The sequence below is a fragment of the Gobio gobio genome (assembly GCF_949357685.1).
Source record: "Gobio gobio genome assembly, chromosome: 14".
NCBI classification, from domain to species: domain Eukaryota; kingdom Metazoa; phylum Chordata; class Actinopteri; order Cypriniformes; family Gobionidae; genus Gobio; species Gobio gobio.
The window spans coordinates 44473614-44488746 of NC_137107.1; the positions used below are offsets into that span (position 1 = coordinate 44473614).

General features: G+C 38.2%; 1 protein-coding gene across 1 annotated transcript in view; it reads right to left on the minus strand.

The window, feature by feature from the left end:
- Window positions 1-15133, minus strand: part of lrrc8aa (leucine rich repeat containing 8 VRAC subunit Aa) — a 63298-nt gene that overhangs the window by 3901 nt on the left and 44264 nt on the right. Inside the window, exons 3-6 of the mRNA XM_079834067.1 lie at window positions 14384-14992; window positions 9812-10144; window positions 8525-8695; window positions 5635-5940 (exon numbers count right to left, since the gene is read on the minus strand). Of these exons, the coding sequence (XP_079690193.1) occupies window positions 5635-5940; window positions 8525-8695; window positions 9812-10144; window positions 14384-14992 (1419 nt within the window). The remainder of the gene's footprint in view (window positions 1-5634; window positions 5941-8524; window positions 8696-9811; window positions 10145-14383; window positions 14993-15133) is intronic.

Below are 15133 nucleotides of genomic sequence, written 5' to 3' on the forward strand. Positions count from 1 at the left end.
CAAAGCTGTGTTTTGAAATCAGTCAGCACACAGGGAAACTGCTTTGCTCTTTTGCTGTTATTTTTGTTGGCCAATGGGAGTTTGTGCTTCATCATGGTTTCACCGGTATCTATGGTTTCTCCACGGGGTTTGAAACTTTTCAATGACGTTCGCGTCGGGTAATCACGTCACTTCAAAACGTTCCCATGGCAATAGGCGGAAATGGCGGCTCTTGTGTGAAGTAAACGAAAATTTTTCAACTTTCTGCTAATATATATGACTTTTTTTGCAACGAAAATGCGGGGATTATGAAATCATGATAGCCCCGCATATTTTGCACGCGGAAATAGGCAATTTATGCGGCGAAAGTGCGGCGTATTTGAAAAAATGCGGCCCCCACATGAATATGCGGACTTTGGCTGATTATGCGTTAAATCACGCGATCGCATAATCGCGTTTTTCTGGAGGGACTGTCTACTGAATTTGCACGTTCACTCGGCGCATCGTCAGTGAAAATCGCTTGGGTGTGAACACTCAATACGCGCTGAAAAACGTCTCGAAAAACTCACGCAATATTCGTCCCGGTGTGTACAGGCCTTAAGTCATCACGTCACCTCAGCTCCACCCACGTCCCGCCTCTTTGCCCATTTTCTGTTATCCAGGAGTGACGCGCGATGACGCACTGCCAAGATGGCAATGGCCAGCTCGTCCCTACTTTACGCTTCAAAACTGCTCTTCAGAATCCTATGGGTGACGGCACGGACACATTTTCCATATTTTTCTATGGTTAAGTCTATGGTTAAATTAAAATCTGATGACAACAAATAAGACGTTAACATTTCTGTAACACTTTACAATAAGGTTTCATGTTGTTAATCTTTAGTTAAAGGGATAATTCACCCTAAAATTAAAGTCCCCATGTAGTCAATAACATATATTTTTATATTATATTATATTATATATATATATATATTGTGGCCCATGAAAGCAAGAATGGCATACGCCATCAGAAAAACACCAGGTTGAATAAATGATGACTCAATTTTCATTTTAGGGTGAACTATCCCTTTAAATATTAATGTCTACACTTACTAATACAAATTTAAAAATACATTTTTATCAACTAACATTAACAAAGATAAATAAATATTGTTAAAGTATATTGCTCATTGTTAGTTCATGTTAACATTAACAAATCAAGCCTTGTTGTAAAGTGTTTACAATTAAATGAACACTTTATTGTACATAAATATTGATTAAAATATTCTTATGCATAACACACGAGTGTTTTTTCAGAACAGGATCGTTTTTGTGTAACAACAGGTTATTACACCCATTATATTTTTCTATTTGCACAGGAAAATATCTATTTTTGGGATTTAAAATGTGATTTTAAATAAAGAAGAAACAAAAACGGGTTTGCTATGTCGCGCTATTTTAGTAGGCCTATAATATAAACGGATTAATTGTCAACCGTTATTAAATTACACACATTTATTTTATTTGTTCCAGCCTTTTCAATAGCTAATAAACCTTTAGATTATTATTGTCATAGGACTAAATGTAAAATACAGCTGTAAAATGTGATTTCAGCTGTTTTGTGTCTCATTAACCATCTCTCAACTGGTTTCGTTCGGTACATAACGGATACTGTAGTAGGTCACAGCAGTGTGATCTGGTGTCTTGCTTAGGGTTTATTTTGCGATAATGACCAGCTGATTGGATTGATGGGAGAAACCCAAAACCAGCACAGCTATGCAGGGAATCATTTGTTCGGCAAAACAGTCAGTTATCCAGTAAAACAGCTGCAATAATTGACCGCAGAATGCCACGACTGACCAATCAGAATCAAGTATTCCAGAGAGCTGTGTAATATAATCTATCTGTAATAAACAACGTGCCCCATTTAAAGCCACTCGCTTGGCAGGGCGGAGACACTGAAAACATATTATACACAGGAAAACCAATTATCTCCAGAGTAAGCTGCTAATTTTGGCCGGCCCACCCACCCACACACACACACACACCACACACACACACACACACACACACACACACACACACACACACACACACACACACACACACACACACACACACACACACACACACACACACACACACACACACACACACACACACACACACACACACACACACACACACACACACACACACACACACACGCGCACACACGCGCACTAATAAAAGCAAACATATGCATCTAGTTACGGTCCACTTTGATTTCCAACAAATAACACAAATTATACAACTCATTAAGATAATAATGAGCAAATAAAGGAACCGGGAAGAGAGAGAGTGTGTGTTTGCATGCGTGCATGCTAGTATTATTGAGATACTATTGTAGTTTTTAGTAATAATTTGAACTAGTTTTTATTTTTATATTTTCCATTAGGAGATTTTATATATATATATATATATTTATTATGTTTTTATATTTTTTTTAAATATACTAGACTTTTTGGTTAGTGACCTAATAAAAACAAAACAAAAAAACTTGTATATATTTCCAGTTATTTCCATTTTCCAGTGTGTAATGTTAGTGTTATTGAGATAGTATTGTAGTTTTTAGTAATATATTGGATTTGAAATAATGGACAATGTATTTACAAAAAAAAAATTATGTCATAAACCAAAAAGTCTATGTCCATATATACATTTTTATTTCAACTTTATTATTTTAGTTTTTTTAAATATACAAGTTATATAATAATATAAATTATATAATAATAATAATATTCCAATCAATGCTTATTTTATTTCAAGTAACAAAACTATAAGAGTTTACTATAAGAACCCTGCTGTTCACACTCCTCAACAGGAGGTCCCATAAACACGCTATTTTCAGAAACATGCCACACACACTCTCAAATACGCCCATTACTAAAAACAACCACAAGCACACGTAAAACTCAAAACACATGAGAGAGAGTCGGGTTTTGTGTGTTGCATAATAATGTTCCTGGACTTTATGTCTGTACATTTCCTGTTTACCTCCTTGGAATTACCTGACTCGCATCCAAAGAATCCAGATTCAACAAAACAACGGCGCCGTCTAATGCCGCTTACACCCGCGAGAAAGCTCAGATGGGCGTCTGACGGATAGGCATGCGCAACATTCATTTTGAGGGTGTGGAAGGAGCCGAGCTCCTTTGAAATCAGGAATACAGCAAACAGGATTACTGGACCGGCCTCTCTGATATATTCCCGCCGGTGAGACATGCTCTCATTGTGAGGATTCCCGTCATGAAACACCTTCTTTATTTTACAAATCTCAAAGATATTTGCTATGATTGCCATAATTTTCATTTAATTAGCATTAACTGGCCTGAAATGACTGTGTTTACTAGTGTAATGATTTGAGAAAGAATGCGTTCCCTACAACAGCAACCTAAAACAATGACTAAACTGCCATTTTGCTAATGGACAACATTAAGTCTGAGCGGCCTAGGTGACATCAGCCAAAAAGTGAAGTCAGATGTGAGCAAGCTATGGTGAAGGATTATGAAAACATTTTCTTTGAAATGACGTGAGCTGATGAATCCTTCACAATGAGACCAGGAACATGTTCTGAAGTAGAGAAGAACTTGTGTTGACTTTAAGGATCAGAAAAGGATCATGTGACACTGAAGACTGGAGTAATGATGCTGAAAATTCAGCTCTGATCACAGGAATAATCTTAAAATATATTCAAATAGTACAGTTGTTTTAAATTGTAATTTAAAATAATTATAATACATTGATTTTACAATATAACTGGGTTTTGTCTTTTTAATCAAATAAATGCAGCCTTGGTGAGCAGAAGAGACTTCTTTTAAAAACATAAAAAAATCTAACTGACCCCAAACATTTGAACGGTAGTGTGTGTGTGTGTGTCTGTGTGTGTGTGTGTGTGTGTGTATGTGTGTATGTGTGTATATATATATGCGTGAATACACACACACACAGTATATATGTATTTGTATGTATGCGCGTGTGTGTATATATATATATATATATATATATATATATATATATATATATATGAGTGTGTGTGTGTGTGTATATATGCGTGTGTATACACACACACACAGTATATATGTATATGTATGTATATATATATCTGTACATTTTCTGTTTACGTCCTTGAAATTACCTGACTAGCATCCAATACGTATGTGTATATGTACACACACACACACACACACACACACACACACACACACACACACACACACACACACACACACACACACACACACACACACACACACACACACACACACACACACACACACACACACACACACACACACACACACACACACACACACACACACACACACACACACACACACACACACACACACACACACACACACACACACACACACACACACACACACACACACACACACACACACACACACACACACACACACACACACACACACACTAAGTCTCTTAAAAAAACAAAAAAACAAGACTACAGTAAAAACATGACAATTGTGCAATATTATATTTGAATATAAGAGTTTTCTATTCAAGTATATTATATAAATATATTTTAAAAAGTAATTTATTTCTTTGATGCAAAGCTGAATTTTCAGCATCAATACTCCAGTTTTCAGTGTCACATGATTCTTCAGAAATCATGTTAAATTCAGAATTCTTTGCTGAATAGAAAGTTTAAAAAAGATTTGTCAGATTATATATGTCGTTACTGTGACTTTTAATCAATTTCATGCTTCCTTGCTGAATAAAACTAGTAATTTCTTTATTTATTTGTTTTTTCAATATCAAAACTAGTTTAGTACCAAAACTACTGCATTTTGAATTTCGGTTTGGGGGAACATCGACTCAAAAAGACTGAAATTAAAAATTTCAAATGATAAGGTTGCGCTATAAATGCTCCTTATCCCTCAGTTTGACTGAATGAGCTGTTAAGTTTCCTTAGACGTCAGAAGAATAATGAAACGCTTGATATTGTAATATGAAATGGTATATTAAGAATATCTATGGCAAGAGCTCTTTTACGTCGCTGCGTTCTTTTCCTCCTGATTATTTTCTTTTTTTTCTTTCTATTCTACTGTAACAATATGAAAAAATACAACATATACTGCGCACTTGTGCTCTCCCGCTTTAATTGACTAAATATCCTGTGAATGATTCACTGCAATGCACTGGGAATTTTGTTTTTCTTGTGTTCCAGGTTTGTTTTCATACAGATGCTTTAAAATGTAATCATCCCTCCTTTTCACTTCTTATCCCTATGGAATGTTTCTAAAGCAGGTAAATACAATATTTATTGTCTGTCAAAATGACGGATATCACTTTAATAAATATTATCACTCAATGTTCCAGTTAACTCTTTCCCCACCAGCGTTTTTTTCTCTCTCATTGTACCCAGTTTATGAAAATCCTTATTATTGTGTTCATAGAGCGAAGCTTTCGCTGATTGTTTACAGTTTAACCGGAGTAAAAAGATGGATAGAGAAAGATGGATAGCAGACGATGTTATCTGAGTTTGAGTCTGTTTCTGCAGTTTTACAGAGAAAGATGGATTCAAACTCGGATAACACCGTCTGACGAACTCTCTCAGGAACTCTCTCAGTGACGTGTATGTGCAAGTCTGTGCATTTACGCTCAACTCACTCTGTTCGCCGTCACCGCAAAGTACTGCAGGTTCTGCAGGAAGCCGATGTCCGGAGGGATGCTGGTCAGGTTGTTGTGGCTGAGGTCCAGGTAACGCAGCTTCCTGCAGAAGAACAGCTGAGCGGGAATCTTCTCGATCTTGTTCCTGTTCAGGTAGAGTCGCTCCAGGTTGGTGAGGGTGCCGATCTGGATGGGGATGTAGGCGATTTGGTTGTACCAGAGTTTGAGGCACACCAGTCTGTGGAGATGCTGGAAGCTGATGATCTCCTCGATGGTCTTCAAGTTGTTGTCCTTCAGATCGATCTCCTGTAGGCAGAAGTTACTCTTTTAAATGATGTGCACATCAGAATAAGCCAGCCAGAGGGGAAATTCCTCTGGGAAGCTGCCAAACTTCAGCAAATGTGCAACATTTATGCAATGCGGCAAGTTTAAAGAGTTATTTATATAATGTGGCAAGTTGTGGAATATTATGCCCTTTTACAAAGTCTTGATTCTGTTTTTGGGCTCTACTAGAACAGATTATTAGACTGGGTAAACCCAGCCTGATCTGCCGGCGATTTGATTTCGCCCTGCAACTGTACATTCATTTCTACTGCTTCTGTTACACTTTTGCTGGAACCAATCACACACTGAATTGGTTGAAAGACTATCCAATTGCGTACAGAGTCATTTAATTTATGCTCGTTGATCACGCCTCTTGTGCAGTAGAAAATACGGAGCAGACTCTCCAGATCAATGTTCAATCTTAAATTGAGCTTGGCCTGGTGATAGCCAGACAAACAGGTTATGCTTGAATCTCCAAAAACACATTATTTTCCCACATTTGTCAGTGTTGCAGCTCCTCTCTTCCCAGTCTGTCAGTAATGCTCTGTTTAGTTCCTGTCTCTATGAAGCCCCTCCTTCTGAAAAGCACAGTGTACTCTGATTGATCGGCTGGATCAGTGTGGTACGATTGGTCAGGTGCTTCGAGCATGTTTGGGAAATGACCCGCCCCTTACTATAACCACCCGTTTCAACACACTACTAACTAACTCAACCAGGCCTCGCCCCTTTTTTTGCATGCCTTTGGTGGGAGTTATTTAAATGAGGAATATTGTGACGTGTTTGTTCCTGGAAGAAAACTCAAGACTACAATGGAGGCGTTTCAGGGAGTTCAGAAATGGAGACACTGATATAGAGAAGAACTCCCGCTGGAGGGGCTTTGTAACCTTTTTCATGCTCAAACGGCTACACTACACACTAATGAAAAGCATAATAGGTCCTCATAAACCCCTTTTCCACCAAGGCAGTTTGAGTGCTAGTTTGGAGCCAGAGCCTAGGTTCTTCGGTTCTTTGGTTTTCGACACCCAAAGCACCAGCTCTGAACCAGGAAAAGTGGTTCTTAAGTAGCACCAAAACATTGCTGGTCAAGAAGTAAGAACCGCTTGCATCAGGGGCTGGGGCGGGGTTACCATGACCAACAAGACGAACACAAACTTGCGACCGCCATTTTTGAAATAGCAGCTAATTGAGCTAATAGCCAATTGGGCGGTTTTGAATTTGATTGTGCAGGTGGAAAAAATTTGGGCTGGTTTGGGGTCAGTTTGGCAGTTTTCAAACATTGGTTAATAACAAACTCAAGTGTGCATGTACTCCATAAAATCAGTCATCATGACACACACTGTGGCCCAGCGTAGAGTCAGCTGGCATTGGTCTTGACGTCGCCGACGAGCACGCACTTTCAGCCAATCAGCGATCAGCAGGGAGACGCGCTCATTCATGACAGGTATTCAGCGCGAAATTGTAGCGGGATATCAAGTGATCGCTATGCCAAAGTGGCATAAATATACAGTAAGTTATCTACAGTAATGAGTGGGAGAGTGAACCAACTCTCAAAACATGGATTACACCTGTGACTCGAAGACTCTTTATAAATATAACTAACACAGTTGAATGACTCAAATATATGACTCTTGTCCATCATCGTGACCACTCTGGCCTGATCAGAACATCTGCACCTTTTAAACCATCTAGACTGCGCTCTACTTGTCCCGACAGCTGCTGAAGGAGGTTTGAATCAACGATTAATCCATTTTGACTGTGCCAAGTTCTGCCTTATGTTCTACAAATATGCACTTAACGAAAGACAAAGTTATTGTAGTTCTGTCTGAAGTTAAAGCACGAAACAAAGATAAACACATTCTGTGTATGTATCAGTGAATGACACATTTTGGCTGGTGTGTGTGTAATGCCTGCTAATTACGTTGTTTATTCCGATCACTTTTTGCACTAAAGTTAAATTAGTTTATTCTTACTGTTAACATTTGAAAATGATCGGTTAATTTTGTGATTTTGACAGTTTCCACTTGGACATTTTAGTACATGCATGACTGTATTTGAATGCATTTGCCCTGTTTTGATCTGTTTTCCAGCGAAATGTATTTATTTTGTCATCATTATTTTGTTTTAAGGAGATAAAATGGTACTAAATCAACCTTGATTGACATGGCAATACAATTATAAATCACATTATATTGGCAGTTCACATTTAGGGCATTTTTGGGCGGTTTTAGTGAGCTTTTGGACTGGAAATAGCCAACCCAATCTGGCAACACTGTCTGCGCAGCGCTGATGCATCTCGAACAAGCCTGGCTAGCGTTGCTGAGAAAGATGAGACGTATACAGTGAGACGTAAACTCTGTGGTGGCTCTTTAGCCTGTGGAAAGGCAAACCGGTTCTTAGAAGGCTCGTCAGTCGAACCAACGCCGAACCAGCACTTGCTCTGAACTAGCAAACGGTTCATGCTGATGGAAAAGGGGTATTTTAGACACTCAAATCATCCGATTTTACTTGCATACATTAGTTCTGTGCTATCTAATGATATGTTTTGTGGAAATAGATTAAGGGTGACCTGTAGATTGTGCAGGCTGAATATGGAGTGTGGGATCCTCTCCAGATCACAGCGCACCAGCTCCATCTCCGTCAGGTTCACCATCTTCTTCAGACTGTTCAGAACCATCAGTTTGGTCCCTTCGTTATTGATGGAGAGCTTCTGCAAGTGAACGCCAACGTCTGTCACCACCTGCGAGGGAGAGAAGACACACTTCAATCATCATATTTTCCTAAAATAAATGTCAAGATGCAATTCCGTGTGAATAAATTCAGTTGTTAGATTAAAAACAAAACCAGAACTAAAGAACTGTAGGGGAGTTTTTAGAATTTCCCTACTGGTCATAAATCTTTACTTTATATATTAAATTATTTATTGTTTATAAATACATTTTGTTCAGAACATTTACAAAACGTACCTACAGTAATAGCATAACACAATAGTATGTATTTGAATATTGGTAGCTATATATCTCTGAAGAAAAAGTCGTGAGTGGAACTATTTGTTATGTTTATTAATAATATATAATTATTTATATAACTTGCATATTAATAATACATAATTATTTTATAAATTATTCAATTAAATATGATTTTTTATTGTAATACATTTATTATTTGTTAATAAAAATACTGTATAATAATATATACTTTATATAAATTATTAATTAATATACAATATTTTATTGTTATTAATGTTTTATTATTTATTTATAAAAAATACTGTATATTAATATATAATTTATATAAATTATTAATTTCTAGAATTTTTTATTTATTTATAAAATACTGTATTATATGATAATATAATTGTATTAAATTATATTAATTTTAATTATATAATTTTTTAAATTTTAATTTATATAAATATTTTATATAAAAATAACTTATTTTAAATATATAAAAAATGTACACACAGAAATATTTTGATAGAAATATACAAAATATATTATTTGTATGAACTAATATATATATATATTTATTTATATGTATTTGAGCATGCGTATATATATATATTATTTGAACAATTTATATTAGAATTTTCCTTTTATCTTTTGGTAAAAGTAAAATATAAAAAAACCCACAGTTTTCTGTCTTTGTAATAATGTGCACTTTTAAATCATGCACAACAAGACCAAGAACATGTATTAAGAAAGTAAACAGGCTCAATTTTAATTTGAATCTTTCATCAGCCTGGTATTACCGTCATCAGAGACCACACATACTATAGTGTGGTTTCTGTGATTTGCTTCCACAGATTGACATTTATGAATGTGTTGATGAATTTCTGTAATCAACATCTTCTTACCTGAGGCAGTTTAGTGAGGTTGCTCTTCAGCCGCAGGACCTTGAGCCTCTTGAGCTCCCGCAGGCCATCGATGACGATGAATCGATTGTTCTCCGCGCTGAGGTTTCCGGTGAGATGGAGCTCGCTGAGGTTCTTGAGGCTGTAGATCCACAGAGGAATCTCCTTAATGTCTGTGAACTTTATGTGTAGTGATTTGAGGTTCTCGCGGAGGAAGGCCAGAGCGGGAGCCTCGATTTTGGCCGGCGTGTGGTAAAGCCACATCTCCCTCAGGTTACACAGCTGTGCGATAATGGGCGGGATCGTAACGTCAGGGATCAGCTCCAATTTCAGCACCTGGATGAAATTATTAAAAAGGGAATTTTTTATACTTTCTCACGTTCCAACGTAATATGCAAGGCAACTTTACATTAAAAGCTTTTTTTTCCAATAGCATAGAGGATATTATTCCAGAAACCTCCATTATTTTTAACAGTTCCGTCTGATTAGTGGCACAGAAATTACCCCAACTAAAATAAATGACACAACTAAAGGCCTGAAAAAAAACCCACAAACCATGTGGGAGGAAATACCTCTAACTTCCTTCTAAGCAGCTGTGAATCACAGAATGAAACGTAATGTTAAGGAGGCATCATAATGTACGCAAGCGGCTACTTAAAGGGAATCAAACAGCTGACGTTAGCCATTGACTTCCATGGTACTTTTTTTCCTACTATGGAAGTCAATTTACTTTCTTCAAAATATCTTCTTTTGTGTCCAACAGAAGAAAGAAATTCATACAGGTTTGGAAGAACTTGAGGGTGAGTAAGTGATGACAACAGAAGGTGGACTGGTGTATGGCTGCATGATTTAAGGGGGAGATTGAATTGTGACTTTTCCTGTCAAAATCACCATGAAATCAAAATGGATAATGCTTATTTTTTTACTGAATGTTTTTTTTTTATTACAATCTGCCTCCATTTAGTTAGCCACACCCAACTTCCTACTATCCAATAAATTACAGAAGGAAAAAATCAAGTATACGTTACAATAGGGAAGAAAAGACTGTCTCAAGCAGCTTCCGCTTCATGCCGACTTTAAAATGCTATTTTGTTAAAGCTCCAGGTTTGCTTTGCTGGTTTGTAGGGCTGCACAATTTGGCCAAACATTTTGTGTGTGTGTGTGTGTGTGTGTGTGTGTGTGTGTGTGTGTGTGTGTGTGTGTGTGTGTGTGTGTGTGTGTGTGTGTGTGTGTGTGTGTGTGTGTGTGTGTGTGTGTGTGTGTGTGTGTGTGTGTGTGTGTGTGTGTGTATATATATATATATATATATATATATATATATATATATATATATATATATATATATATATATATATTACGCTCTCCACATATGTATCTCAATATGACATTATTTTTATTTATACTACTAACAAATACAAATTTCATAGTATTAATTAATAACTATTTATAAAAACTATTACTACTACATACAAATATTAAAACAAACTAAGAAATATTATTGTAATATTTCATTGTGAAATGTTAGTTTACAGTAAATCAGTAAATCTAACAATACTAATATCTATGGCTGTCTTTTTCATTTTCATTCATGTTCATTTTCAATTTTTAAGGGCACAATATGTAATATTTTTATTCAAGTCAAGTCAAGTCAACTTTATTTATATAGCGCTTTTAACAATGTAGATTGTTTCAAAGCAGCTTTACAGTGTTAAACAGGAAAATAATGCAGCATAGTTTTATTCAGCTGTATAGCCATTCTGGAAAAAACGCTGATGTCATCAGTTCATTTAAATTATAATACAGTGACAGTGTGGGCTTATGATCAATAATTAGATCAGTCATTTAGTTTAAATGGTTAATTTAGTTTATTAATTAGATTTATTTCGATGTTTAGTGGAAAAATGTACTGTCCCCAACTGAGCACGCCAAGCCAGAGGCAAAAAGATTGAGATTTAAACCCCCTGGAACAATGTTATTTATTTTGTTGACCTGTATATTTCCATTATCTCAAACGTTTCCAACAATCCAGAGAAATCAGCCATTTTAACCAGCGTTATGGAGCGTTTCCTTGTGTCGCCTGCAAGCGGCAACCTCCCGCAGTTTCTCTTGAAGCCAATACGGAAGTGCCTTAAACTCAATTCATCGACTGGCCACTAGGGACAGGCTCCAGAAGGGAGCAGAATCTCATTGAGCCCCATGTTAAAATGGCCAACTTTACAGCAGAAAAACACGTTTACAGTCTGGTACAAATTGTAGTTTTGGTCTATAAGGCTAATTTTGCCCTTCATGACAACTGTGAGGGGGGTGAATTTTTTTTATAACTCATTCGTTTACATTATATAAAGCCTTAAAGTTCTGCACAATTAAGGGCGTGGCCACTTCGAGTGACAGGTGGATAGCCATTTATCTGCTGTTAGTCATCGCGTCACTTAAGCTCCGCCCACGTCCCGCCCATTTTCTGTTATCCGGGAGTGACGCGCGATGACGCGCTGCCAAGATGGCGAAGGCCAGCTCATCCCTACTTTGTGCTTCAGAACGGCTCATCAGAATCCTATGGGTGACGTCACGGACACTACGTCCATATTTTTTTACAGTCTATGGTCGTCTGTCAATGACGTCATATCCGCGCTATCCTCGATTTATGTAGAAACCATGGAAACGCCATATAGTAATAAAGTATACATTTCTTTAGACAGGTGAGCAACTGTTTGTATTTACATTTATCGACAGAAAACTGATCATTGTTATACAGCGCAACATGGCTAGTATTATTGTTTGAATCACTTGTTTTCTTGATTCACCACGAGTAACGTCTTTACCTTCCCTCAGAGACAACACTATTTTGTCAAGTGGCTAATATAGCATAATCAGAGATAATCTCCATCATACATTTTAAAATGAAGTGAAGAGTCAAGACTACAACTCCCATGATTCCACGCTCATTCACGGCATCATCAAGCTACGCCTTTGTTTTGAATAGAGACAGAGCCTATTTAGGCCACGCCCACACCTCAGGGCACACAATCCAACGCTCTCCAGTGACTTTGCATTGCGTGAGGCTGCCTCCTTGTCATTACGGACTTATAACAAAAAACAGAACAATGTCTAAAAGCTGATATGTGACAAGGGTGTACAGCAAACAAGCTAATAAACAGAAATAAGTTTTTATAAGCTGTCGACCCAAAAAAATGAGCGTTTAAGGACACAAAAGTGGATACAGGCAATAAGACGTGAAGCTTCAAGCAGGAAGAATGGGTCAATTTTGGGATCCTGACACTCAGTATGCCTATGTGTGCAGTAAACATTTTGTCACTGTTAAGTCAAATATCCAAATGTCAGGTTTATATATTATATTTCCTGTCGCTGATTACGTTCCCCTCCAGTGGGCGTAGTTCTCAGTGTAATAACATGTCTCAATTACCTGTATCCACTTTTGTGTCCTTAAACGCTCGTTTTTTGGGTCGACAGCTTATAAAAACTTCTGGGTTTTGTTTAGCTTGTTTGCTGTACACTTTGTCACATATCAGACATCCTTCTGTTTTTTGTCATAAGTCCGAAATAACAAGGACGCAGCCTCACGCAATGCAAAGTCAATGGAGAGCGTTGGATTCATGAGAAGCGTTAACTGTGAACCGAGCCACTCTGAGACACTGAAAACACCGGATCATGAGCTGCTTGTGTGTAAATGAACACAGTGCCACGCTTCACTCTGTGGAACACATGGCGCATATATATATTTAAAATTCAATCGTAGCCTTAAAGCTACACTATGTAACTTTTCCGTCCACTAGAGGTCGCCTGTTCAAAACAAAGGCGTAGTTTGATGACGCCACGTTTGAGCGCAGAATCTCGGGACATGTGGTCTTCACCTCACAGCCGGTGGGAAACAGTCAGGATAGGACTCGGGCAGAAATTATGTTCATGGATGCGATTACTAACATTACTGTAGTCTGAAGCAGAGCAGGACCGAGTGTTGTGGAGCAGTGCAAGGCCGCAGGAGCGATTGAAGAGCGTGACTGTTATTATGGCATAGTCGCTGACGGGACTTTTATTATGACACGGTTGCCGGCGGCACTTCCTCTTCTCCAGTGCTGAGTGTGAGGTAACGCAGCTCTGTTTATCGTATTAGATATATCTGAGTGTGTTGAAAAGGAAGTTATGACGTTCGCTCGGCGGCTGCTATGACACTTGTTCACACTGCAGTGAGAGTAAAGTGTTTCACTGAATAAAACCGGAGACCGAGGGTGACGCAGATATGACGCAATCGACAGGCGACTCCCTCACACGCATAGCTCACACGTCCCGGCTCTTTGGTTAAAATAGCAATTTCTCACGATTTACAAATAGTTGAAAACATTTGGGATATTCTAAGTACTCAACTGAACAAAATATATAACACTGGCCTAGTGGTTTCTGGATGTTTTACTGCAAAAATCCTACATAGTTCACCTTTAATTGCGCAGCCCTACTTGTGTAGAAGTTTAGTAGGGAACAGGCTACTTTCAGCAAGTCTACATCCGGCCTATAAGCACGACCTGAAGGTCGTTTATATATACAAACATTCCCGCTACACACCTCCAGTTCTACCAGGTCGAACACCGTGTCTGGAATCCCGCTCAGCATGAAGAGGTGCAGCTCGAGTTTCTCCTGCGAGTTCTTGGTTATCCTCTGTCGGAGTTTCTCCAGAGTCCATTCGTTATTCAGGTTCAGCTGCCGCAGTTTGTTTTCGCTGACCTCCGACAGGAACACGGCGAACCGCTTCGAGTACAGCGGATCGTACTGGTCGATCATGTGCAGCATGAAGGCAAAGTCGTTCTTCACGTCCGGGATGTCGCTGTAGCTGCTCTCCTCGCGGATGGACTCGAAGGAATAACGTTTTAGCGAGCGGCTAATTATCCAGTACAGCGTGTACATGCATATGAGGCCGTAAACCACCACCAGACTGATGTAGAAGCAGGCTAGGATCTTAAAAAGTGTGGCCAGAGGATGAGCGCAGTGGTATGTGCGATAACCGGTCAGCCGCTCGATGTCCACCGTACACGTCACGCTGAACGTGATGCTGTGAACGTAGTACATGGTGTAGCAGAAGATGATGACGAACTGGAAGACTTTGATGATTATCTGCCGGATGTAAAGCCGGTGAACGATGTCGCCCTCCTCCACATGGATACGGAACTTCTTCACCTGCAAAAAGAGAAGGATGAGATGATATACTCGGGATATTTGGGCTCAGAAACCTAGTGAACTACCTTGCTGTCTACTACCTACATAGACAGCTTCATAGAAGGAACTGAAATAGATCCACATAAATGATTTACTAGTTAA